We start from the raw sequence: 27,271 nt of genomic DNA on the forward strand, positions 1-27,271 counted from the left end.
GCAAGTTGTTTCTGGGCAATAGCCTCACCACAAGATTCCGTGTACCATGGACGGGAGGAAGGGTATGACAACTGAAGACGAGAAGGGATAAAACTGTGCATGAGAGAGAGCAATTTACTTTGGAAGAATTCCCAGGATGAGTTGATGTCAGAGGCAGTAGAGATGGGAGACCAGTCCAGATGATTGATGGCTGCTTGAAGACCGTGCCAGTTGGCCTGAGTGAAATGCCAGACTCGTCGACGCTGAGGAGGCTCTCTGAAATAGGCTCTCCAGCCTGTAAAATAAAGCCCATTCATTGTCACCCTCACGATTTTATCTCGAATTCACCATCTGATTTCATTTTTATCGATGGTTTTAGACTCGGTTTCAGCAATCATTGAAAAAATAAACACACACGGGAAAATGCCGACATAAATAAAAAATCGCCGCACGCTGTATCATACACCGCCCAACATGATACAGACAGCAACATGTCAACATATATTAAAGTTTCTTTTGTGATTGGAGTTATGTTGTTTGGAATGAAAAAAGATATCGAGTTCAAGCAAATGACGACATGCCGTGATGGTTTCTACTTTCCAAACGTGAACTTCGCGATCGCCATATGCAGATTCACCACGGACCCACGATCGATGTTTCTATACGTGAACGTACCCATTTGTTTGCGAACGGGTACGTTTTTCATGGAAGTCCTTCACGAACTTGCTGTCCATGTCTGACGTGCGACTGAAGGTGCCACAGGAATGTGGAATTTATTGGTTTCATGCTTTAGCATTCGCTGTATCTGCATTACCTGTTTGCTTCCAGCCTCCCACCCGTGCGTAGCATGGGTATCTCACTATAAAAATTCGCTTTTTCTTTTCCATTAAAATATATTACTTTTCCATTTGATGACAGTCGTCACAAAAACTTCAATAATGATGCCGACATATATTTCTTCGTTCTTATTTCATTCAACATTATTATCCGGAAGTAAAGGTTCACGTGTTCATTCCACGTGTGGAAAAACAAACCATTTCACGTGTGCATGGACGTGTCATTCACATATGTAAAATAAATAAATTAACAGACGGGAAATTGCTGAGAGATATTTCGGTCGGAGCGATTATACACCGCCCAAAGGAAATTTTTCACTGAGAAACCGAGTGAATTCACCGAGAGGAATGTCATCGAATTTCACCGAGTTTCAGGAAATTGCTGAGAGATATTTCTTCGTTTTTATTTTATTAGTTACGTGCACGTACACTTTAAACATGTATATACAGTCACGAGAAAAAGTAAGTACACCCCATGTAAAGTTTTGACTTTTTCAACATATTTCAACATACAGCTATTTGATCTTCATTTCAACAATATTGATAAATAAAGGTAATATAATATAACAAATGCATATGTAATGTGTATATGTGTATGCATGTGTGTCGGTGTACATGTGTGTGTGTGTGGATGTGTATGCGTGTGTGTCTGTGTGTGTACGTGTGTTTGCGTGTGTGTATATATATGTGTGTGTCTGTATGTGTATATGTGTGTATGTATGTGTGTGTGAATGTGTATATGTGTATATGTGTATATGTGTGTGTGTGTGTGTGTACGTGTGTGTGGATGTGTATGTGTATATATGTGTGTGTGTCTATGTGTGTGTGTGTGTGTCTCTGTATGTGTATATGTGTGCATATACTGTGTGTGTGTGTGTGTGTGTGTGTGTGTGTGTGTGTGTGTGTGTGTGTGTGTGTGTGTGTGTGTGTGTGTGTGCACGCACATGCATTCACATGTTATCAGAAGTAAATATATTGTGTCGATTACATCATTTGTGGATCTGATAAATTGCCTGTGACCATTTTGTAAAACGGAATGTCCAGCAACTAAATGAAGATGTCCAAATGTCACACACGTCCATACTCGTGGGATTCCCACGGGTGACCCCACTAGTGTATGTATATATCACCCTGGTGATGTGTGTGCTCTCCCTACTGTTCTCCTCTCCACCCCTACACTTCCCACCCACCCTATTAATTTAATTTGATAAATTGATATATTAAATTAATGTGGTGCAGACGTAGCAGAGGCTTTATTGGCCAAATGTCTTCCTCCTCCGTAAAACTTCCTTGTGTATCCTTGTGGAGGATGAGCCATTATTTTTTATGGCAAATTAAATTTGACATCAAGAAATACATAATTCATAAACACACAAACACAAAACAAGAGAAAGCATTTTTAATGTAAAGGTTTTGTATCATTGACACAGCAACCACATATAGAACATTGAACCGGCACAGTGCAAGGCAGCAAGAAGGGAAATGTGATTCTAGGATGCATTATCAGGATACCGTGTCACCTGGACATACCTGTACTACTGTAATTACAAAAGAAAATTGCAGACAGATCTCATTTTGAATACTGAATTCATATATCATGGTCATCCTGTAGTTGAAGTAGTTTTGCAGTCGGAGTGCTCGGGGTTTGATGGGATAAGTAATGAAGAGGTGGTAGAGGGTGTTTTATTTATTTCCTCAGTTAAAGTAATACGGTTAGAATCTCATCCATGAAGTTTTGATATGGTGGGGTTAGGGTGCTGAATATTAGGATAAATACGAAAAATGGTCAAAAGGAAACCACCAGGGAGAGCGAATGTGAATACGTAAAGTAGACTGGGAGAAATGTGCTGCATCATGGTTTAAATACCCATAACCGAAACACTCAAACTGCATCAATATTAATATAATGATGTAATCAGCCTGTGCAGTTTATTATTTACACAGAGTGGATGAAACACAACAAGATGCAGCTGAAAACGAGAATAATCTACATAAAAAAAATAGACATCTACAGAAATACAAATAATAATCTACAGAAAACCAAAACACTGCTAGGTTCTTCAGTTGCACGTTCGTTCGTTCGTTTGTACGTGGCATGGAGTTGTAGGTTGGCATTTGTTCTTGTTGGGGGACGTCAGTGCCGCTGATGCAGTGCCCCTTTCAGGCGAGAGGAGCAACTTGTAATTTGTTCAGGGTGCTGTTAATATTGCGCCTACTCTTCACGAAGGACACCATCATGGGTAGATAAAACATTATTAATGTGAAACTTCTCCTTTTGGTGGGCTTCGCAGCAAGATTGTGTGTGTGTGTGTGTGTGTGTGTGTGTGTGTGTGTGTGTGTGTGTGTGTGTGTGTGTGTGTGTGTGTGTGTGTGTGTGTGTGTGCGCGCACCTCTTCAAGTTCTTTGTTTAGAAAGTAGAGGTAAGGGTTTGCCAAATGGTACTTTCGGAGAGAAAGGGTGATTGGGTGGGATTTTTTTTGAGTTGAAAGACATATTCCAAGTTTATGACCTTAGTATTTAGGCTTAGTGATTTTTATAAGGATCTGCAGAGAGGGACGAGGCGACTGCCTGCCTGTGTGAAAGATGAGAAATTATACGATAGAGGTGGGAATCGTCAGCAAAGAGAAAGATAGGATTTTCCAGGGAATCAGAAAGATCATTGATGAAGTTGAGGAACAGGACTGGGCCAAAGATACTGCCTCGGGTACTCCGGCCTCAACTAGGAGAGATGAGAGGATCCCTTTATGAGCTACATGCTGAATACAGGAGTGGAGGAAGTCAGTGGTCCGTGAGAGTAGGTGCCCTTGGATTCCATAAGCAGAGAGTTTGGAGTTCAAGTTGAGGTGCCAGACTGTATCAGGTGTTCGAGATATGTCCAGAGAGAAGACCCTGATCTCACATCTGAGATTGAGGGCTTCCATCCATTGTTTGGAATGTAGAAGCAGCAAGTCCAGGGTAGAATGACCGGGTCTGAAAACAAACAGATGATCTTCGATCAGGCAGTTGGAGAAAAGGAAGGATTTGACATCAACTGCGATGACAGATTCCATGTCCTTGTTTATAATCGCAAACAAGCTAATAGGCCTGTAGTTAAGAGGATCCGTTTTCACATCATGTTTGTGTATTGCAGTGATTTTGCTAATTTCCAGACAGACCGAAACGGACTCAGAGAGGACTGAGAGAACTAAGCAGAAATAGGATGACCAGGAGCAGCAGTGCAGGTTTTTAGGACACGTACTAATGCCCTTTGGGCGTGTCGCATAATCGGAGTTGAGGTTTTCCAGAAACCTCCCTACCTTCTCAAGTGAGAAAGACACGGTATCCAGGAGCAGTTGGGTATGAGAGGGTAATGGAGTAGTAGGGACTGGGGGATTAGGTACACACGATTTTGAAGTAAACAGAATTGAAGCCTTCAGCTTTCTCATGAGCAGAGCATTCAGCTGTGATGCCACTTGAAATGAGGGAAGAGATGGAGGGGGAGCATACTCCAGAGACAGACTTAACAATGCATCAATGAGCAGGTCTTTGAAGAGAAAGACAAGTTCGAGAGTGAAGCCTTGAGGTTGGCCAGATGTTGTTTTCTGGCTTTTCTAACAGTGGACACACCTGTTCTGGGCTTTGTGGATTGATCTGAGGCTACCTTCAGTCGGATTTGCCTTCCAGGAAGAGAAGGCAAGTTGTTTGGAGGCAACTTCCTCACCACAGGATTCTGTAGCAGGTGCGAGAGGATTGATATGATAACTGCAGAGGAGATGGTATAAATCTGTAAATAAGTGGAAGCAAGCTTGTGTGGAAGGATTGCCAGGCAGTATTAATTTCAGGAGAGATGGAAATTAAGGACTGCAGCTTTGACATGAGAAGGCAGCGTGCACTCCCTGGCAGTCAGCTCAAGTGAACTTCCGGGCTATACGGTGATGAGGCCACTCTCTGAAAAAAGTCAGATGTGTCTCTCACAAGTGCATGATCAGATGAACCTATTGGAGCAGAAGAGGAACAGTAAACATTAGTAGGAAAATTCATCATTACCAAGTCAAGAAGGGAGGATGTGTGATTGGGAGAAATCCAGGTTGGAAGGTTCATTAATTGGGTGAGGCCCATGGAGTCACAGAAGTCCTTTGCTGCAATGCCAAGGCTGGTTGAAGAGGTACCAACACCCAGCCAATTGGCATGGTAACTGTTGAAATAACAGCATATGAGGAAGAGAGAGTTGGGATGGGTGGTTCGGAGATGGTCCACGTTGGCAGAGAGGGAAATGCAAATAGAGTCTTCCCTCATTTGAGCACGATACAGCACACACAGGAACAGGAGGTAGTTGTGGAGGGAAAAGCACATCCAAAAGTACTCCTGGGTGTTAGAAGGTGGAAGGTTAGTACATGGACATTGGGAAAGAGAGTCTTTGACATAAACTGCAACTCCGCCATCACAATGGGGTTCAGGCCTATCAAACCACAACAGACAATACCTGGAGAGAGCCACCAAGGAATGAAGGACCACCCATGGGAGGAAAGATTCTGTTTGGCAGATAATGTCAGGTTTACTAGTAACGGGACAGTGGGGGGGACCACACGGGGAGCAGAAAGGAGGCAGGATGCTGGGGAAGCAGAGAGGACACTGGGGACGCAAAGAGGGGGTGGGCGTGAAGGAAGCATGGGGGGTAGTGGCATGGGGTGGATGGATTATTTGTACACAAAAAGCAAGTGTTTTACTCAATTTTAACGTTATGGAATAAGCTTTAACGTTATGCACAGGTTACAATCAAAAGAAGGTCAACAGGATGGATTTGACTGCTTATGGAGAATATGGTTGATAAATGTAAACACAAGGAATTGCATCATGTTACTGAAAGGTATGACCACACCGTATCAACTCAGAAGCAAAAGAGTGGTGGTTTTAGGGGCAACCCTTGATAACAGACACAAAGGTGGGGTGATTGGAATTAGGAAAACAAAACAGTTTGTGGAAAGGAAGGATATGGGGAAAAACGGGATATTTAAAGGAGATGGAAGCAAGTGAATGGAATTTTATGGAGGAAGCAATCAACAATTCCACCCTTTTTGCATATATAATATGTAGATGGCTCCTAAGCTTTTGCTGACCTTTTTCCAGCGACTCTATTCGGGCCTACAAATATAACTTTCCACTGTACATGGCAAACGACAGGTGCAGGTAACATGTCGCACGAACTGTGTTCAATGGCTCGGTCCTGACATCACGTCGAAGAATCATCTGACTGAACAACAACAAAAAAAACTCTTCCGTCCCACAAAAAAAAAATGTTATAGTTCCTGGAGTTGATGGTTCTGTGCAGAAAAGCACAGACTCCACAGGTCTGACCGTCTAAGCAAAGAGTGGAACAAACGTGCGTGCGAAGTGCGGAGTGAGGAATTGCGCTCATTGATGAGGAATGTTCTGAAAATGAACGCTTGGCCATTAATAACATCCGTAAAAGGTTTTTGTGGGTTTAGTACTTTCCCAGTAGCACAACAACAGCTGGCAATACCTTTCTAATGTCCAATGAAGGTCCAAAGTTTGTGTCCTGACTCAATTTGACTCGGTTACCAAATGAGCTGGACAAAAGTGGAAGGAGATTGATGACGGAAAAGGCCAAAAAAAATACCAGCTTTTGTGGGATTGAGATATAAACATCATACCAGTTCTGTACCGGAATTGCGGATTGTGTCGGATCCATTGGGGAGCATCACAATCCCGCACTTGTCAAGTGTAAATGAAAATCTTTCATGTAAATCCAGCCTGCTGTAGCTCCAGTTAGAAGAATTCCCAGTATGGGATTTACGACGACAGGCAGGTATGGGTTAATCCAGGTGGACGCTGCCGTCCATGCCAATCGCTCGGTACCTTTTTCCATTTGGGATAGTTCCAGGCCCGTCCACTGGGCTACTTACGAAACGGTGCCAGCCGCCCTATTCCTTGCAAGAAGGTGCTGCGAGGCCAAGGTTTTCTCCGCGGCTCAGCGAGCACAAACACCTGTTGCTGGGGAACGCTGCTCGGAATGTCTGCGTAGGCCGAACAAATGGACACAGGCTGGTATGGTGCACCGGAGGTCTTATCCAGGAACTGAGCTAAGGATCAGAGGAGTGCAACAGTTCAAAATCGAGTGTTAGTGATATTTTGGGGGATGAGTTCTGGCCTACGATTGTAAAGGAATACGTAAAACAGGTTCTATAGGAGTTTAGAAATTTGAAAGTGGCAAATATGTGGAGTATATTTTTATTAAAGTGTGGCATTGATACCAGTGAAGACACATGGCCTCTACCATACCAGTCGAGCTGTCGTGGAACTCACCCTTGCACTTCCCATGGGACTTTGCCTTTCTACTGGCAATAATAGCTTGCTGTTTCTGGATTTCAGTGATCACAAAACCTACAAAAAGAGGAATTGGTTAAAAATGAAAAGTAATATTGAATCCAATCAGATATTTTATATACTAGCAACGGTACCCACCCTATGGGCGGGGCTTCAATTGAGAAGCCCAAATGAAAAGGCAAAATATCAGAAATCGAAGGCTTTTTTTATTCTAAACGATTCATATAAACATCGGTTGAATCATATCACACGCAAATCATCAAAATCTAAACAGTACATGGCACCCATTTTGAAAAAAGATTGAATTCTGCAAAACGGAAGTGGCTGCTACACGTCTTTCTCAGTCGCACGTTTATGTGTGAAGAGTGCGCGCCAAATCTGTAACACGGAAGTGGCCGCTACACCTGTTTCTCAGTCGCCTTGCACACGCTGCCGTGTTACTTTGGAGCCGCACGTTTATATAGGAAAAGTTTGTCAGGAGTCGATCTACTCTCTCCTGATACGTAGAATTTCAACAAAAGCCACATCACTGTTCATATCGGTAAATATTATTCCATCGTGTTTGGAAAAATTGGAAAATTGGAAAACTTGGAAAATTTGGGGAAAAAATGGAAAAACAATACAGCTTATTTTACTTCCAGGGGTCCCAGGAATACCCACCCAAAATATCGTTGCGATCGGTTCAGCCGTTTTTGCGGTACCTTCGAACGGACGGACGGACATTTGGTGAATTATCGTAAGATGTGAAAAAGGAGGCATCCAAACAATATTCATACTAAGATATACTCTGCCATTTTTGTACCAATCAGAACAGCGTGCTATAGCCAAATGCTGCCTTACAGCGTGCTATAGCTAAATGCTGCCTTACAGCGTGCTGTAGCCAAATGTTATTTTGCTCCATTGCGTTCATCAAACTTTTGTTTTAGATGCTTTTTTCCAGTTCAAACAAGGCTAGATGGACATAATAAAGAGGCACGACTTCCTAAGATGACACAGTTGGTCGTGGCACATTAGTCCTGCAAGCTGGGCGTGAAATTGACCTGGATGAGACCCGCATTCTGGACGTCGCGGAAAACAAATGCCAAAGATTGCTTCTTGAGGCGTTGCATGCCAAAGGGCGAGAAAATAGTTTAAGTGGGGAGACCTTGAACATCCCCCACACATTACACACCTATTTTGAATTGGAAAAAAAACTGACGTTAGAATCGAAAAGGCAGCGCCACGACACGTACATAAACGCAAAGCTGCATTACGCCGTTTACTTCAGCCCAGCTCACAGGCCCGGTACCTGACAGTACCACACCCACCTGTGTACAATTAACACTGCACTGAATCTACATATTAGGCAACCAACACATCACCACTGAGCACCCAGTCACACAGGCAGTCAAGGTCATGCCCCCAGAAGTACAACAACCAAAAGGTGCACATACATATACGCACCTGCATGCATATAGTACTAGATCACAACAGTAGAAAAAGCAGCAGACCATCGAAGACTGACGCCATTTTGAATGAGGTCCAGACACATTCCTTTGATTAATTATTTGGACCAGAACGTGACTGGAAATGGGTGCATGGACATAAATGCTGCCGGGTTGTGGAGCCTGGAGTCTTTGGCCTGAGGAACTCTATTAGAAAGCAGGTGAAACGTCACCTGAGACCCGAAATCAGATTGGCACTTTACTAAGGAAACTATAGCAATTCCACAACTTGCATTCACCCTGCACCCCTCATCGTTACCTGCATCCATTGTCCATCTCTGTCTATTTCCCCCACCCCCCTTCTACTGCTGTTCCTTTTGTTATGTTGTGTCCTTCTCCATTCTGTGTTCTAGATCTTTCATGAGCCTTGAATATGGATCCATAGTTTCATTGTAATATCCATTGTAACCTGAACCAACAACAAGTTTGTTGGCTCAGGGTACAATCCATAATGGGTCGCCACTCCGATGCATGATACAACAACAACAACAACAACAACAACAGGCATTTTAAGGCCATTCTCCCTGCTAGAGCGGGGGTTAGCCTTGCGGTCCCCATGACAATCTTCTCCATCTTGCCCTATTTTCTGCATCTCCCCTTGTTGACCCCCTTCCCCGCATTTCTTCTTCCACCACCTTTAGCCAAGTCTTTCTCGGTCTTCCCGTCCTCCACTTCCTTCTACATTCATTTCCATCACTCTTCTCAACCAGTCACTTTCATCCTTCCTCAACACATGACCAAACCATCTCAACCTGTTCCTCTTCACAGCATCAATCACAGGCTCTATTCCCATCATCTTTCGCAATTCATCATTTGTCTTCCTCTCTCTCAACGATACTCCGCACATCCATCGAACCATTCTCATTTCCACCCTTTCCAGGCTTCGTTGCTGCGCTACGTTCATTACCCATGTCTCCCTCCCATAAATCATAACACTTCTCACACATGCAGTATACACCTTTCCCTTCAGCTTCAACGACACTCCCCTCCTCGTCAGCACGCCACTCAGTACCGAAAAACTCCGATGCATGATATCCAAATATATTAAGAAAGTGATGCCAAAATATCAGGAAACACAATTGGGTTTTTTGGCACAAAGGTAAATCAAGTATGTAATTGAGCAAATTAAATTAGTTCAGACAATCTTGGTAGAGAAGCAGAGGAAAGCAAAAGGAGGATAGGGGGTATGAGGTAGCTTGGAGGAACGCATACATATAAAGGGAAAACTGAGAAACAAAATGAAATGAGAAAGGCGAGATGGATGTGTCATGTGACACTGAAGGAGAGAAAACTAAATGTGGAATTAAGAGATAGGTTAGTTGTAGAGAGCATTCGTGAGGTTATGCGTAAGGGTAGGTTGAGGTGGTTCGGACACTTGCTGTGTGAAGAGGTGTATAAATATGAATGTGAATGTGGAGAGCTAGAGGCCATCCAAGGAAAACATGGAAAGAGTTTCTGCGAGATGATCTCAGACTTAAAGGACTAGCAAGAGAGCTAGCAACGGATTGTGCGGCCTGGAAAGGCGGCCATTAGGTGAATCACGGCTTACACATGCAAACATGGAAACGGCCGTAAAATGACGATGATGATGACGACTACTTGGACACACCTGAGTCCAGGTCATCACATACACGCTTTCTCTCTTTTATAAAGGCCTCCATCCAGCATTTGTGGTCCTCAGGTTGCCGAGTGCACAAGAGCAGCGATGCTTCAACTGACCCCTTGCAGCGAAGAAGCAAAGAAGGCTTTGTGGAGATGTCTGTGACCTCTTCGACCACAAAGTCATCCATGACCACGCGGGACTTGTAGTAGAGGACATCACGCCGAATCAGGTCCTACGGGATCAGAAAATCTCAGCAAATGTTCCCTACACATCTAAGTTTTAACAATTAAATTGAAACATTTCCCTGGCCGCACAAAGAAAGGTCGGTGGGAGAGACCAAACCTTTTTGCAGAGTATTAGTTGGTGGTCAAACAGGATAGCATAACGAGGTTGGGGCCGCCCATTTGGTTGGGTACCGATGGTGACATCTCCTGAATGGATACGCTCGGAACTCCTCACCAATATGTCCTCTCCCTGAAAGAATCCAGAACTACAGTTGGCTAATGACAGATGGTAACGAAAAGTACGAACAACATTTTATATACGATGAATATGGTTTTCCTCAACTGGATTACAATTAAAAGCAGCGCCACTGAGTTACCGGAACAGACATCTTCCCGTATCCGGACTCCACGTCCTCACCTCCCAATTGCAAACTTCCACCTGCCACCTCGCTATTTTCCCCACGTTCTCCATCCGTCTCTTCCGCTCGTTAATAAGGTTTGCGACGTTGCTCATGGCTGCCAGCGCTGAAGCTACCACATTGTGATCACTGCAAAGTCAGAAGTGGCCAAGAAGTCGAGACGTAGAGACCGTCGAAGGACAAAATCACGCATTTACGGTCATGCTAACGTTGTCGGTGAAATTATGGTTTGAATGTCAGCAATGATTAAGGCCTGAGTCATTGTCGGGGTTACCTGTGGTCTTGTGGTGTGCATTTCAGCAACTCTTTCAATTGCAGGGGGTACTTGCAAATCTTCTGTACAGGATGCAGCAGAAAGCCGTTGAGGTTGATGCTTATCATGTCCTGGCGGAGACGACATTGCTCGAGAAATAGGCCGTAGCTTTTGTTCTTGGAAAGGCGTGAAACCTCGGCACATGCATCTGGGTGGTTGTTGCAATACTCGGAGTATATCTTAAACCTATCGCACTGCATGGGTGTTGCCAAAGAGGAGGTCAAAGATCAAACTGTGCTTCAATACAAGGCATAACATTTGAATTTCGATTAGAGCACAATTGTGCTTACGTTGTTAAGGAAGCAGGAACCAAAAAGGCTGAGGTGTGAGTGCTGCACGTCATATCCGGCCTCCAACTCCTTCAGGAAGCCCTGCTGGAAGTGGTATATCTCTTCAATGTTGCTGAAGATTGTGGCGAGCTGTTCGGTGCTGAACATGTCTGGGCGATTTTGGCACTGTTTGATGTAACCCTATGGGTGAAACCCCATGTATGAAACTCACAGTGACAGAGAAATACATATGTGACAGAAAACAATTCATAGACACTACAACAGGTGTAGCAGACAATTACACATGTTTGACTCGAACTAGAAAACACAAACCACCTGGCAGATGTTCTTGAGGTTTTGTATATAGTCTCTTTCTGTGCGGAGAATCTCTTCGATGACATTGGCTCGTTTCTGCATCCATTTGTTTGTTGAAAAGCCCGTCCTGTGCCCATGATCAATGGCCACCACTGGGCCATCGTCTCCTTCAACTCCTCTTTTAACTTCACTTCGATCAACCTGATCGCCATCTTCTGACAGCTCTTCCTGGTTCACACACAACTGCACAGCAGAGATTTTGGAATGAGGTAGTGAGAGAAACAAGCAGCTGAAACACCACCAACACTACCATCACCTGGATACTAGTACAGCCCTAAACCACCGGCTGTTATGAACATGACTCCCACCCAGAACTCTACGACTATTGCTACAACTAAAGCACCACCATTGCTGCTAATACTAACAGCACCCTCATTACTACCATTAATATTACTATCACTAATAATACCATTATCATGAATACAACTATTAGACTATTTTATTTTTGTATACGCACAACAGCAATAGGGAACAAGGACATCGGGAGATCTGTGGAGAAGAGAGGGCTGGGGCACAGTACATGGGATAAACAGGATGAACACCAAGGGCAGATCCAGGAATTTCAAGACGGAGGGGTGCATCAAGCCATAGCGCTGGGGGGAGGGGTTTGGGGGTTTGAGCCCCCCCCCCCCGGGAATTAAAAAAAATTGATCATCAGAAATGGCATTTCATGTGTTCATGGAAGTTTCTGCAGTTCCTTGAGTTCTTCCCTGGTCCAACAGTTCAGTAGATTCGCTGAAAGGTCGGTTTGACTAATGTTCTGACATCATGTCCTACATGTGAATTCTACATGTTCCTCTTGTTCCGATTCGCGATGACTAATGGCCAGATCGACGAACTGGTGAACCGACTTTCCCAGCTGTTCCTTCTGATATAAATTGATGAAATCATGTGTGTGCGTGTGTGTGTGTGCATGTGTGTGTTTGTGTGTGTGTGTGTGTGTGTGTGTGTGTGTGTGTGTATGTTTATGCATGTGTGTGTATGTGTGTGTTTGTGTGTGTGTGCATGTGTGTGCGTTTGTTTGTGTGTGTGTGTGTGTGTGCCTGTGTGTGTGTGTGTGTGTGTGTACGTCCTGCTGGTTGGTCCTAGCACGGAGAAAAGAAAGAAAACCAGAAAATTGTCTGAGGAGGTCAGACACACGATTGTAGCCAAGCATGGACAATCTCAAGTCTACAAGTCCATCTCCAGAGACCTTGATGTTCCTGTGTCCACCATACGCAATATTATCAGGAACATTAAGGCCCATGGCACTGTAGCCAACCTCCCTGGATGTGGCTGCAAGAGAAAACTTGATCGAAGATCGCAGCGAAGGATTGTTCGAATGGTGGAGAAAGCACCTTGATCAACTCCCAAACAGATTCAAGCTAACCTTCAGACACAAGGTACGATAGTTTCAACTCGCACCATCCGTCGCCAACTCAATGAGAGGGGGTTCTATGGTAGAAGACCCAGGAGAACCCCACTGCTGAGAGAGAGACATAAGAAAGCCCGACTGAAGTTGCGAAAACACACCTGAACAAACCAAAATCTTTCTGTGGACAGATGAGACCAAATTAGAGCTTTTTTTTTGTAAAGCACATCATCTCTATGTTTACAGAAAACAAAATGAAGCCTTCAAAGAAAAGAACACCTTCCTTATAGTCAAACATGGAGGAGGTTCAGTGATGTTTTGGGGTTGCTGTGCTGCCTCTGGCACTGGGTGCCTTGAATGTGTGCATGGCATCATGAAATCAGGAGATTACCAAGGCATTTTGGAGCACAATGTTGAACCCAGTGTCAGAAAGCTGGGTCTCCGTCGAAGGTCATGGGTCTTGCAGCAGGAGAACGACCCCACACACACTTCAAAAAGCACCCAGGAGTGGTTCAAGACAAAACGCTGGACTGTTCTGAAGTGGCCAGCAATGAGTCCAGATCTAAATCCCATTGAACACCTGTGGGGAGATCTGAAAACAGCAGTTGGGAGAAGGCACCCTTCAAATCTGGGAGAACTGGAGCAGTTTGTCCAAGAAGAGTGGGCCAAGCTGCCAGTAGATAGGTGTAGGAAGCTCAATCATGGCTATAGGAAGCGCTTGACTGCAGTTATTTTGTCCAATGGCTGTGCCACCAAATATTAAGTCTACGGTGTTTATAATTTTGTCAGTGCCATTTCTTTTTATTTTCTGATTTAAAAGGATATATTAAGTTCTGAATCAAAAACAAAGGTTCTGTAATATTAACAGTGAAATAAAGAATTGTGGAGACCAAATATTTTTGTCAATTTCAACTTCTTTTTAGAGAAAATTGTGAGTTATTTGAAAAAAGTACAAGGGTGCCAATACTTTTGGCCATGACTGCATGTAGCCACCTTAGCTTGACAAAAGTAGTGATCTCAAATTTGCATGTTGTAATCCTATTGTTACTAAGGTCATTTTATTTGTAATATTTGCCATGATAATTAGTTACATGTTATCAGTTATCGCAAAACGCACCCTCACGAAGTTGGCAGGGAACCATCCACGCGTCTCCCCGATTTCTCCAAACCACCATTGTGGATACGTCACCCCATGCACACGAACCAGCTGCCCCGCTCGCAGGCCCAACTCTGAAACATTCATGGTCACATGGTCCCACAGTGCCTCGGCATACACTGCACGGCCTGCAGTGAGCAGCTGAAACAGCAAATGACACAATCAAGTGCATCGTTTTCTGGTGTCATGGTAAATGAGCTGCCAATGCAAATCACGCAGAGTGGGAAGAGCACAAAGACAGCTCGCTCACAACAAGGCAAGAAAATCACGAAAAACATTCGTCTACCATTGATTGCTCCTGCAGAATGAAACCCTCTCCTGTTTGTCCTTTCTTAACCATTTGGCATGTCTTCCTGTCCTTTCATCTACACGTACAATTTTAGGCACTTTTGGTATGTGTTTGTGTTTACATAGACACGTATTTTGTTTTGTAGCTTTTCTTTCCCCTCTCTCTCTCTCTCGCTTGATTAATAAACATAATAGAATTACACCATCCTTTACAAAAATTGAATGCAACGAGATCGCATATAAAATAAAATAAATAGCACCGCAAAGCGGGCGTAACCCCTCAGCCCATGCATGGTGGAAACCAATTTCAAGATGGCTGCCGTGGCGGCCATATTGAAGATCGCAGCGCGCCCATTTTCGAAAGGAACCTTCCTCTACTCAAACCCCAACACACACTGCAAAAATGAATTTAATCGGACAAGCCGTTCTGCTCAAAATTGACGGAAACCAATTTCAAGATGGCTACCTTGGCGGCCATATTGAAAATCGCAGCGCGCCTATTTTCGAAAGGAACCTTCCTCTATTCAACCCAAACACACACTGCAAAAATGGATTTAATCGGACAAGCCGTTCTCCTTGAAATTGACGGAAACCAAAAGTTGATGGACGCCCAGACGCCCATGACGACAACACCCCTGAGCCCAATTTGGGCTGAGGGGTGAAAAGCATTGAAGAGCAGGGCTGCACAATACTTAGTACTGTTGAATTAAGCGAAATGCAGTATGATGGGCAACAGCGTATCACGAGATTCGATGCAACACAATTATGCGGAGTGCAACGCAGTTCGACATGATGAAGTCGAGACACAATGCAACACTGCGGCATAATGATACATGGTGCTGGAAATGCGACGATGAGACATCGTGCAGCATGATACAGTGCAGCACTATTCGTTGTGGAGCATGGTACAGTGCAGCACGAAACGTGGTGCAGCATGCCATAGTGCCGCATAATACATGGTGCAGCATGATAGTGTGCAGCACGAGACATGCACTGCAGGATGATACAGTGCAGCACCACACATGCTATGAAGCACGATGTAGTGCAGCATGAGACATGATACAGAGCAGCACAATACATGGTACAGCATGAGACATGTGATGCAGCATGATACAGTGCAGCACAATACATTACGCAGCATGATACAGTGCAGCACAAAGGCATAGTGCAGCATGATAGTGATACAGTGCGGCATGAAACATGATATGCAGCATGATACAGTGAAGCACGAGACATTATGCAGCATGATACAGTGCAACACGAGACATGGTGCAGCATGATACAGTGCAGCACAATACATGGTGCAGCATGAGACAGTGCAGCACACTACATGGTGCAGCATGAGACATGTGATGCAGCATGATACAGTGCAGCACGATACATTAAGCAGCATGATACAGTGAAGCACAATACATAGTGCAGCATGATACAGTGCGGCATGAAACATGAGGTGCAGCATGATACAGTGCAGCACGAGACATTACGCAGCATGATACAGTGCAACACGAGACATGGTGCAGCATGATACAGTGCAGCACGAGAGATGCGATGCAGCATGGTCCAGTGAATCACGAGCCATTGTGCAGCATGCTATAGTGCAGCACGAGACATCGTGCAGCATGCTACAGTGCAGCACGAGACATGCGATGCAGCATACGATGGAACCATCTATATCCTGTACATCAGATTTGAAGTGCATTATTGGAGTCATTCATTAAAATTCGTTACCTCCGTTGGTGAGGCTCAAGCACGAGCAGTGTATAAATCCAGGCAGGAACAGCAATAAGAGTGGTGGGAACAGAAGAGTGGATTTAGAAAGAGGGAAAGATTTTAAAAAAAAAAGTATGAAAGATGATCTAGCTCAATGTAGAGTAGACTGGACGTGAGAAGGCGGGTCAAGGGCCTCTGCACTCGGATACAACATCAAGGATTAAGTGTTGAAGCTGGACCCGGCTACCTGGCTAGACAGCAGGTTGCTATACCTTACACCAAGATGGCAACCCTCGGTGTCCTGTGCATGTATAACACTCAAAAGAGCAATTGGAAAGCCTGAATAGATGAACCCGCAAACCCCGGACATGTTCACCTTCTCCCCATAGATTGATGACATGATAAGAGAACATGTTTGCACCAACAGTTTGATGGACGCTTCCATGTTAGTAAGGCTGAACATTTATTCAGACAGATCCGGAACCTCTTTCTTTGCTTCACCTGCCCTCTAACACATCTGCACCAAAATAGGTACAGAAGAGGCCGCGTGAATAACATCCATTCACAACCACAAAAAGAGAATGGCAATCAAGGTTTTCATGTAACCCTGTTTTTCCATGGCATTCCAGATCCAAAAGAGTGAATTCTACAATCGCAGGTGGAAGTGTTCTTGTTGTTGTTGTTGTTGTTGTTGTTGTTGTTGTTGTTGTTTTATACCACCATTTCATACTACTTTCCCAAAAATTCTGACTTTATGTTATTTTATCCACACATTGTAGTCTATGTCACAATAAATCTTTATTTGTTCTTCTTGCTAATCTATTGCTCATTCAAAATCTCTTTCCTTCTGCTCATCTTCTTCTTCAATTGTCAATCTTTCACTGTTCTTTCCATCTAATTGCTAGTCATCAACCTCTTTCTCACTTTTTGTCCACTAAATCCTACAATTATGAAATTACTTTTTTCCTCTTTTCCTTTTTCTTTTTCTTTTCCACCCTCGTTATATAACCTTCTATCTGCTGTTTCTTCCAAATGTTCTTCTTTGAAGTCCTCTTTCCACTTATTTCATTCTATCTGTTGTTTCTTCCAAATGTTCTTCTTCGAAGTCCTCTTTCCCCTTATTTCAAGACCAGGTCAGAAACTGTCAGCAGAAATTACTTTTTCATTCTTTTCCTCCTTTTTTTTTTGTTTTCTGCCCTCGTTATATAATCTTCGATCTGCTGTTTCTTCCAAATGTTCTTCTTCGAAGTCCTCTTTCCCCTTATTTCATTCTATCTGCTGTTTCTTCCAAATGTTCTTCTTCGAAGTCCTCTTTCCCCTTATTTCAAGACCAGGTCAGAAACTGTCAGCAGAAATTACTTTTTCATTATTTTCCTCCTTTTTTTTCTTTTCCGCCCTCGTTATATAATCTTCGATCTGCTGTTTCTTCCAAATGTTCTTCTTCGAAGTCCTCTTTCCACTTATTTCAAGACCAGGTCAGCAGAAACATAAGCACCAGATTGACAGCTACCAGCAGGAACAGGATGGCGAAAACCACTGCATTTTGTGTGTCAGGGCTAAAGTTGCAGTTGAATAGCTGATAGAAAAAAGAATGTCTTTCCCTGGATGCATGGGACCTCCCACGTCGTACACCCAATGCCATCCCTCACCTGCTTTTGCTCTTCCTTCTGCACTTCCCTCTAATTCCCCGTTACAATTTCTGTAAATGTCCTCACCTTTTCACCAGCGGGTCGACTTCTTCGTTGATGTCTGTTGCTTGCTCGATCGTCTGTTTCCTTTTTCTTGTAGATGCTCGTGCCCCTTTTTTCTGCGTCCGTGCAGAGCCTCCAGATATAATCCTCCACAATGAAAGCAGACACCTTTCTTTTCAAAATGATTCTGTTTGTTGTTTGATATTCTATCCGTACAGTCGTCTGTCTCTGTCTCTGTAGATGTGGCTTGGCACACCCTCTTGGTCTGTACCCTCGGTCCTGCTTACCCTCTCATTTTCTGTTTGCCCATTTTCACATCTAGCAGACAAAGATGGGGAAGTCTTCCCTCGAGAAAGCAGCCTGAGGGGAGAGAGAGAGAGAGAGACTGCAACGAAAACAAGGAAAGATATAAATAAATAAAATTAACAGGCAAGAGAGAAAGAGCGAGAGAGCAGTATCCTCGAGGTATTATCACTTCTGTGTAGGATGCAGAGAGCAGAGAAAGAGGTGTGCGGCCGAGAGAGAGCGATGGAGCAGAGTCAGGGGAGGAGAGCAAACACAGACAGATGGGCGGGGAAATGAAGCAAGAAGGAGGGGGAGAGAGAAGGACCATTAATAGGAAGGGGAATTATGTTCTGGCCAAAGACATGTGGGGAAGATGTATTATCATGAGCAATGACTCTAATGCTCAGCAAAAATCTGCATGGGGGCATCAATGATAATATAATTCAGACAATTAGGACATTTCCATAAATAAAAATGCAAAAACTGTCTAATATACCAAAGCTAATCATGGAAAGAAGGAGGTGATGAGGAGACTAAATGCATGCAAGAGAAAGGTGTGATGAGTTTGGAGGTGTTGCCGCTGCAGTAGGTGAAGGGTCCCTCTTGGTTTGCCTATGCTTCGCCTTGCTTAAAATTCATTGCACGGAGCTTCCAGCTGGCCTCGCGTTGTTTGCCCTTTTTTTCTTACTCCCTTTTCAACAATTAAATTTGCAACTACGTTTAGTTCTCCTGTTCAGGAAATGCAACCCCAGAGGTACTAAAAGGAGAAAAAAAAAGAAATGGTGGAAATTGGTGAGATTCTGGAATTAATAATTTCCCAAAAGACACGATGCGGAACTGCTGACCAAGGTTGTTTCAGTGATGGTTGAAAGTTGATGAGCTTGTTTAGACTATAGTGCAGCTGCACAGTAGCACAAACTTTGAGCCAATTCACATTGCGAGAACAGTAGTCATTGAGAAAAAAAAGGTGCGGGCATTGGAGCAATCCATGTAGTCGCAACTGATGCTGTTCAACCCGGACTGGATTTATGAGTTATTTTGCATCAAGTCATACATAAGAATATTTGGAACGTCCAGATGACTTTAAATATCTGCATGAACTCTAAATTTTGCAAACGAGGAAGTTTTAATCAAAATAGGGTACAACTCTCAGATTTAGTGCTCTATAACTATCAAGACCTAGTTCTGATGATGATGATGATGGCCTACCTTGGTGATGGTGTGCTGCTCCCTGCTGCCTGTTAGTGGACCAAGGCACGACCTCGTGTCTGAAGAGTCTTCAGAATAGTCGTCATCATCACTGCTTGACGCCCCTGGCACAGCTCCCAGGCCGCCCAGCCCTTCTCTGCCATTTGTCCAGCCTTCGCCTGAGCACACAGAGCCCTGGCTCGATCAAGCATGCACGCCCGATGGTTTGGTTACAATTATATTTTTCGTTTCTTTCATTCCTCATTTCAACAAGTAAAGGTATCTTTACACTTTTGAGTGTAAACGTCTTTCTTTAAGACAATGACAATGATGCATGCACTTTGTTTGCAGGACATGTATGTCAGAGATCCCAGCATCTCAAGGTGCAGCAGAGTACGTGTGTGTATTGTTATGCAACCGATGCCACCCTTCTACATCTTCTACATCAGTTCAGAAAACTGGCAGAAAGTGATACGGAACAAGCAAGAATCACAGAGAAAACTGTCACCTTGCGGCAAATACACCCAACATACAGCAGGCCCCAAGTTAACTATTTCATTGTAATATATTCCCTGTTGTGTAGTCGGTTAGAAGGGAATATGCATTGTGTGGGATTAGATAGGTTTTCCCCCATCATCCGCTTACCTTTCAACCACTTTCAACCATGCCACAATTAAAATCGGCCCCCGCTAAAACAAACCATCACTCTGCCCCCACAAGGGCACGAACCACCAGGCAGCTCAGGAATTAGCTGCCGTTTCTTTGCTGCCAGTGATAACCCTACTTGCTTCAAAAACCCACTGGACACATACCTTTTTTGTTTTTTTTGGTATACAGAATCGAGGCTCATGTAAGAACTAATACATTGAACATGAAAACATGCACAGACACAAAAAACATACAATTAAGGGAGCGGGAGACTAGAGGGGGAGGGAGAGGGAAGCACAGAAGAAACAGAAGAGAACAGGGACGTCGGTAGATCTGTGGAAGGGGGAGGGCTGGGGAGGAGGGAGAGGTACATGGTATAAAGCAAATGAACACTACTAGGAATTTCACTACTAGGAATTTCAGGAAAAAAGTTGGGGATTGAAACAGGCGGATTTGGTGTGTCTTAACAGGGGTAGAAAAGATCAAGGTTTTGGATGGGGGAAGATAAGAGATGGTGGTGAACAGCTGTTTTAAAGACCTGGAGGGAGGAGTGGGATTGAAGAGAGTGTGGGAGCTTCTTCCACAGATGGGAGAAAAGAGGAATGAGAGAGTGAAGGTGAGCAGAGAGTCTTGATTTTGGCAGTTTCACCAAAGAGGGTTGCTGGCAGATCTTGTGCGACCTGTAGGCAGTGGCGTACCTAAGGTATGGCAGGTATGGCATGTGCCCTTGGGCGCCACTTGAAGGGGGGCGCAACTGAGCAGTTTCTATTAAAGTCAGACAAGCCATCCTCGGATAGTAAAAAAAGAATTTTCTTCAGATATATGATCTGTCTTTGATTATCATGGGTGAGAAACACTAGGATGGCTAGATTGTTAAACCACTTATATAAACTAGAACGCCACTCAGTAGAGCGCATACTCCCGCCGTGGGTCAAGTTGGAATAATACCTTTTGTTTTACATCCCCTCTCCCCAAAACAATAAATGAAAAAGAAAGTAGGCCCTAACTGTCAGATAATTTATTTTGATATATGTCGCAATTAGAGGAGAAAAATATCATTTAACAATAGGAATAAAAGCTTTAATGCAGTAAAACAGAAAAAACAAGTACAAAAAGTTTTAATTAAAACAAAAGCCGCGTCGATGTTACACAATGCCTAGATGCAGCTGTGCCTATAACGTCGATGTTATAGGCACAGGACAATCCTATTGATTCGATTACTTGATGTTAATTTTGTGCAAAGTGAAAATATATCTCGGCAATTTCCCGTGTGTGGCGACGAATTTTTAATATATCTCGGCATTTTCCCATCTGTTATTTCAGGCGGTGTATGACTGACCATGCCGTGATTAAAAAAATATATATCTCGGCAATTTCCCGTGTGTGGCGACACGTGAACGAAGCTATGCTCCTCTCTCCACATTATTGTGACGACGTATAAATTAAATATTTCATCGTGACGATTGTCATCAAATGGACGAATTTTTAAATATATCTCGGCATTTTCCCATCTGTTATTTCAGGCGGTGTATGACTGACCATGCCGCGATTAAAAAAAAAAAAATCTCGGCAATTTCCCGTATGTGGCGACACGTGAACGAAGCTATGCTCCTCTCTCCACATTATTGTGACGACGTATAAATTAAATATTTCATCGTGACAATTGTCATCAAATGGACGAATTTTTAATATACCTCGGCATTTTCCCATCTGTTATTTCGGGCGGTGTATGACTGACCATGCCGCGATTTAAACAAAATATATCTCAATGGACTTGAAGTTACAGGCTTTTGAGAATTCATTTCGTTCTATAAAGGGCAACTTTCATCGGATTTTCTTCACGTTTTTTTTCAACCGAGTCTAAAACTATGTTAGCGACTGTGAAAAATGAAATGATATATCGAATTTGATTTGAAAGAAAACTGTGTGAGAGAGCAAGACACCACGGGCCTACAAAACAGGCCTCAAAGCTATGCGAGTTAATAAAATGGTGGATATTTGTTTATATGAAGCCTCTCCCACAATGGGTGGAGCTATGGTTCCCAGAATGGGTGGAGCTTTGAGGTTTTGTCTTCTCTGCAAGAACAACAACAACAAGAAGAAGAAGAACAAGAAGAAGAAGAAGAACAAGAAGAAGAAGAACAACAACAACAGCAGAGGGCACTCTATGAGCAGCGTCTGCGACGCGGCTAAAAATTCCCCAAATAAATTCCTGGATCCAGAATAATATTCTGAGCTTCACCAAAAACTAATCAATTCTTCCTTATCCCAAGGGCAATCATCCCACCGACTTTCATCCAAATCGGTTCAGAACTTTTCCAAATATCTTGTTCACAAACACACGAACACACACACACACACACACACACACACACACACACACACATACACATACACACGGACGGACACGATCGAATGCATTACTTCCTGGCGGGAGTAATTATTAGGTAAAAATACAGTGCTGGGAGCTACATGACCACATACCTCACAGTACCACTGCTCATTGCCAACTGGCAGTAAGACCATTCTCCTGCGCAAACTAGGGAGGTAGTCTAGAATTTTGTGCAAAATCTGTGAAATTTAATGTTCTTATTAAAAGTGCCATTTCCTTATTTCAGAGCATTGTGTAAGAAGACCATGAAACGTTTATTCACGAAGAAGAAGGAAAGTGGAGCTGAAGGACGGAAGAGACGAAAGTTGGAGACGGAGGAAGCCAAGAAGTCGAGCAAGTTCTTCATGCCCTTCTTTGAAAAGCCCGGAACAAGTTGTTCGACACGTTCCATGGAGTCGCCTGCACCTGCTACAAGTTTGTTAGAATCCGAAGGTGGATCAAGTACAAATGCGTCACATGCCGAGGAGGAAGTCAAGTCAGATAAATCCGAGTATGACGAGATTAAAAGTGAGGCTGCCAGAGAGAACGTGGACATGACAAGAGGGGAAGATGATGGTGGTGATGATGATGTTGAGTTTATTGACGAGATTTTACCTGACGATATTTTACCTGACGACACTGAACCTAGTGAACTGGATGGTGTTGAAGAGCCTCGAACTGTCATACCAGAAGTGATTGAACAGCTTGGCATTGGACTTCTGAAGTTCGACAAGGATACTGGAAAAGCAATTCTGCCTGACGCGTTGAGAACAGAAATAATAAAGCTGGGTTCGAAGTATTTCCAGAACAGTGAGGGGCCTTTCCTACAAACAAATAACTGCTCGATGAACAAAACTTGGTTCAGGAGGAAATTGGGAAATGGTCGTGGTGAGGAAGTGACTCGCTCATGGCTGGTCTATTCCCCTTCTAAAAAGTCTGCATTTTGTATCTGTTGTCTTCTCTATTCCCGTTCCCGGTCAGACCATCAATCCTCATTGGAGCAGGAAAGTGGATTCAACCAGTGGAAAGCACCTGAAAGGATTAGTGTTCATGAAAATGCTAAGAATCATCGGGAGTGCTTCACATGGTGGAAAGAAATGGAAAGAAATTTAGGTGAAAACAGAGGAGTTATTGACGCGGAACTTCAGTCACAGATTGAGAAGGAAAAGCAGAAGTGGCATGATATCTTGACGAGAATCCTTCACTGCATAAAATTCCTTGCGACTCAGAACCTGGCTTTGCGAGGACCCAGGGAGTCACTTCAGCTGGACGATGACTCCAATGTGGGAAATTTCCTTGGCTTACTGAAACTACTGGCCATCTTTGACCCTGTCATGAAAGAACACCTCACTCGTGTGGAAAGTCATTCTGGATCCACGTCTTATCTTTCACCAGGTGTCCAGAACGAATTCATCCACATGATGGCATCCACTGTTCGCCAAAGTTTACTGAGAAGCATTCGTAAAGCCAAGTACTATGGTCTCATGTTCGACTCGACTCCTGATCAGGCACACCGTGAGCAGATGTCAGAAGTAGTAAGGTACATGGAAGTTAATTTTGAGAGGAAAACAGTCCGTGTTAGAGAGTCCTTCCTTGGTTTTATCCAGATAAGCCAGAAGGATGCTGAGAGCTTGGTTGAAGACATCTTGAAACAGCTTGAGAAGGACGAATTGGAGCTACAAGATTGTCGGTCACTGTGCTATGACAACGCTGCTGTGATGGCTGGACACAGAAGTGGTGTTCATCAAAAAATAAGTGAGAAAAACAACCTGGCAGTGTTTGTGAATTGCGACAATCACTCACTCAACATGGTGGGTGTACATGTAGCCAAGCAGGATACAATGATGGTCACGTTTTTTGGAACCATCGAAGATCTCCACGTGTTCTTCTCTCGTTCAACACAGCGCTGGGAAAAACTCAAAAACGCCGTGCCTGTGGTTGTTAAGTCGGAGTCTGAAACCAGGTGGAGTGCAAGGACAGAAGCAGTGAAGCCCGTCAACAAGTACCTTGAGGAGATACTTCAAGTTCTCCAGGACCTGATAGACAATGAAAACGAGACCAGTGAAACAAGAAGTGACACAAGGCAGCTGTGTAACCGCATGTTGAGTTACGATTTTCTGACTTTGCTAGGATTTTGGAACAAAGTACTCATTCGCATTGACCGTATTCAAAAGAGGCTGCAGGATCCTCGCATGAACTTCCACGATGCTGCCCTGGATTTGAAATCCCCTCCGAGATCATTTTGGTGATGAAAGAGTAGTGTTGGTCAGTGAGTCACTCGAAGAAGGACTCGGTCTCTGTCAAGAATGGAATATTGAAGTTGAAAGACGTCAGAGACAAAAGAAACGAATGGCTGATGAGAACTCGAGAGACGCTGGGTTAACAGTCAAGGAGGAAATGGAAAGAGTCATGAAGGGAACACTCGACCGTCTTCACAGAGAAATGGATGAAAGGTTCGCTCGTTTGCACGACACTGACGCCAAGTTTGGGTTCCTTCTCGATGTCGAGGGACTGTGTTACGGCGTCGACAGTAACGACCAAAAGAAGAAGTGCGAAAATTTGGGCGAATTGTACAGCTCTGATGTTGATGGACAGCAGCTATATGAAGAAGTTTTGGATTGCAGAATGTTGCTATCAAGTCGGGCCAACATGAAAATATCAAGACCTGAAGAGCTTCTCGAATTAATTGTTCAGTATGGAGATGAGAGCGTCTTCCCCAATCTTCGCATTGCTATTCAGATAATGCTAACCATCGCAGTTTCCATCGCCAGCTGTGAGAGATCATTCAGCAAGTTAAAACGAATTCTTTCGTATTTGAGAGCCTCCATGGATCAAGGCAGACTCTGTGATCTTGCTCTGCTGAGTGTAGAAAGAAGAAAATTAAAAAAACTGACTTTGAGCACATCATAGACCAATTTGCATCAGTGAAAGCAAGGAAGGTGCAGTTGTAATTTTCATGTAGTGCCATAATTTGTTAATTAAAAGATTAACGAGCTTGACTTGTATTTTTGAGCTGATTTTATGGTAAAGTTATCTAAAAGATGGGTGTCAGATGTTTGGACAGGGGCGCAATTTCAGTGCTTGCCATAGGCGCTATTTTCCGTAGATACGCCCCTGCCTGTAGGAATATCTGGGGGACAGAGCACAGACATAGCAGGGGGAGCAAGGCCAGAGGGGAGTCGGTAGAAGACAGAAAGACCACCTACCTGCCTGCGGTGAGAGAGAGAAAGGCCCTTTGATTCCGCTTCATCGCGGGAGATACCAATGATTCTGAATGCTTTGGTTTCAACCGCGTGCAGCCGAGCTAGGTGTGAGGCAGGAGCACCAGCCCAGAGTGGAGAGCAGTATTCCATTGAGCTGCGGATGAAAGCTTTGTATGCGGTGAGGAGCTCAGGTGTGCCAAGGAAGGACTTCGCACGACGGAGGATGCCCAGTCGGCGACTGGCTTTGGAGGCCAGCTTGGAAATGTGGTTTTCCCAAGAAAGATCATGGCAGATAGTGAGACCCAAAAGCTTGAGTGACAGAACTTCTTCAAGAGGATTGTTCGGAAAGTAGATGGAAGGGTTGACCAGTCAAATGACAGACCAGTCAGATGGTCTTTTCAGAGAGACAAAGTGAGAGGGTGAGATTTGTTAGGATTAAAAGACATGTCCCACTTGTTTGACCATTTTGTGATTTTTGTCCAGGTCTGCATAAAGTAAAGACGCTGCTGCCTGCTGAGCTGACGGTTGAGATATGGTCAGATATGGAGAGTGGAGTCATCAGCAAAGAGATAGAAAGGATTTTCCAGAGAGTCGGAGAGATCATTAATGAAGACCAGAAAAAGCACAGGGCCCAGAACACTGCCTTGAGGAACTCCAGCCTGAACAGGAAGGGGAGATGAGAGGATTCCATTCAGGGCCACACATTGACTGCGACCGGTGAGGAAGTCCGCAAGCCATGCGTGGAGGTTTCCATGGATACCATAAGAGGAGAGTTTGATGAGCAGGGCGGCGTGCCAGACCGTAATGAAGGCACGTGATATGTCAACGTAGACAGCTCTGATTTCCTGTTTGGCATTGAGGATCTCAACCTATTGTTGAGACAGCAGAATCAGAATGTCCAGAGTAGAATGACATGGTCTGAATCCAAATTGATGATCCGAGATCAAGCCATTGGAGAAGAGGAAGAATTTGATGTCAGAAGCAATGATGAATTCCATGACCTTGCTGATTATTGGGAGCAGGCTGATTGGTATGTAGTTGCGTGTTTTTGCATCTTTGTTGTGTAAAGCAGTAATGTTGGCTGATTTCCAAGCTGATGGCAGATGACCTTGAGCAAAAGATAGGGTGAAGAGAACAGAGAGAGGGTGAGATAGAGCAGCAGAGCAGGATTTTAAGACCCGTGGGCTGATGCCGTCTGGACCAGTTGCAGGATCAGAGTCGAGGTTTGACAGAAACTTCTCCACCTTGTCAAGAGAGAAAGACACAGAGCCCAGGAGCAGCTGGGTTCGACTGGGTAAGGTGGGTACAGAGAGAAATGAGTTCGGGGCACAAGATTTTGAGGCAACCACAGAGTTGAGGCATTTGGCTTTTTCATGTGCGGTGTCAGCTGTGTAGCCATTTGAGGTGAGGGAGGGGATTGAAGGGGAACACACATCAGAAACAGATTTGACCAGATGCCACCAGAATTTGGAGGAAGGAGACAGGTTTGAGAGTTCGGTCTTGAGAGTAGACACCTCTCCTGAGGGTAGCCACACACTTGTTCCGAGCTTTGTG

General features: G+C 44.0%; 1 protein-coding gene across 3 annotated transcripts in view; it reads right to left on the reverse strand.

Annotated features, from left to right (window-relative positions):
- Nucleotides 1–2,199: 2,199 nt before the first annotated feature.
- The window catches only part of LOC137435127 (uncharacterized), a 99,407-nt gene continuing 74,335 nt past the window's right edge, over nucleotides 2,200–27,271 (reverse strand). For 2 of the 3 annotated variants that reach the window (XM_068128627.2, XM_068128625.2), the window contains exons 7-16: nucleotides 19,517–19,674; nucleotides 14,295–14,474; nucleotides 11,788–12,009; nucleotides 11,473–11,652; nucleotides 11,144–11,376; nucleotides 10,869–10,998; nucleotides 10,569–10,700; nucleotides 10,233–10,458; nucleotides 7,119–7,196; nucleotides 2,200–6,895 (exon numbers count right to left, since the gene is read on the reverse strand). In XM_068128627.2, the coding sequence (XP_067984728.2) occupies nucleotides 6,711–6,895; nucleotides 7,119–7,196; nucleotides 10,233–10,458; nucleotides 10,569–10,700; nucleotides 10,869–10,998; nucleotides 11,144–11,376; nucleotides 11,473–11,652; nucleotides 11,788–12,009; nucleotides 14,295–14,474; nucleotides 19,517–19,674 (1,724 nt within the window). In that variant the 3' untranslated portion in view covers nucleotides 2,200–6,710. The remainder of the gene's footprint in view (nucleotides 6,896–7,118; nucleotides 7,197–10,232; nucleotides 10,459–10,568; nucleotides 10,701–10,868; nucleotides 10,999–11,143; nucleotides 11,377–11,472; nucleotides 11,653–11,787; nucleotides 12,010–14,294; nucleotides 14,475–19,516; nucleotides 19,675–27,271) is intronic. The other variant, XM_068128626.2, reaches the window with a different exon arrangement.

Source organism: Myxine glutinosa, chromosome 9 (assembly GCF_964187855.1).
Source record: "Myxine glutinosa chromosome 9, kmMyxGlut1.1, whole genome shotgun sequence".
In the NCBI taxonomy this organism is placed as follows: domain Eukaryota; kingdom Metazoa; phylum Chordata; class Myxini; order Myxiniformes; family Myxinidae; genus Myxine; species Myxine glutinosa.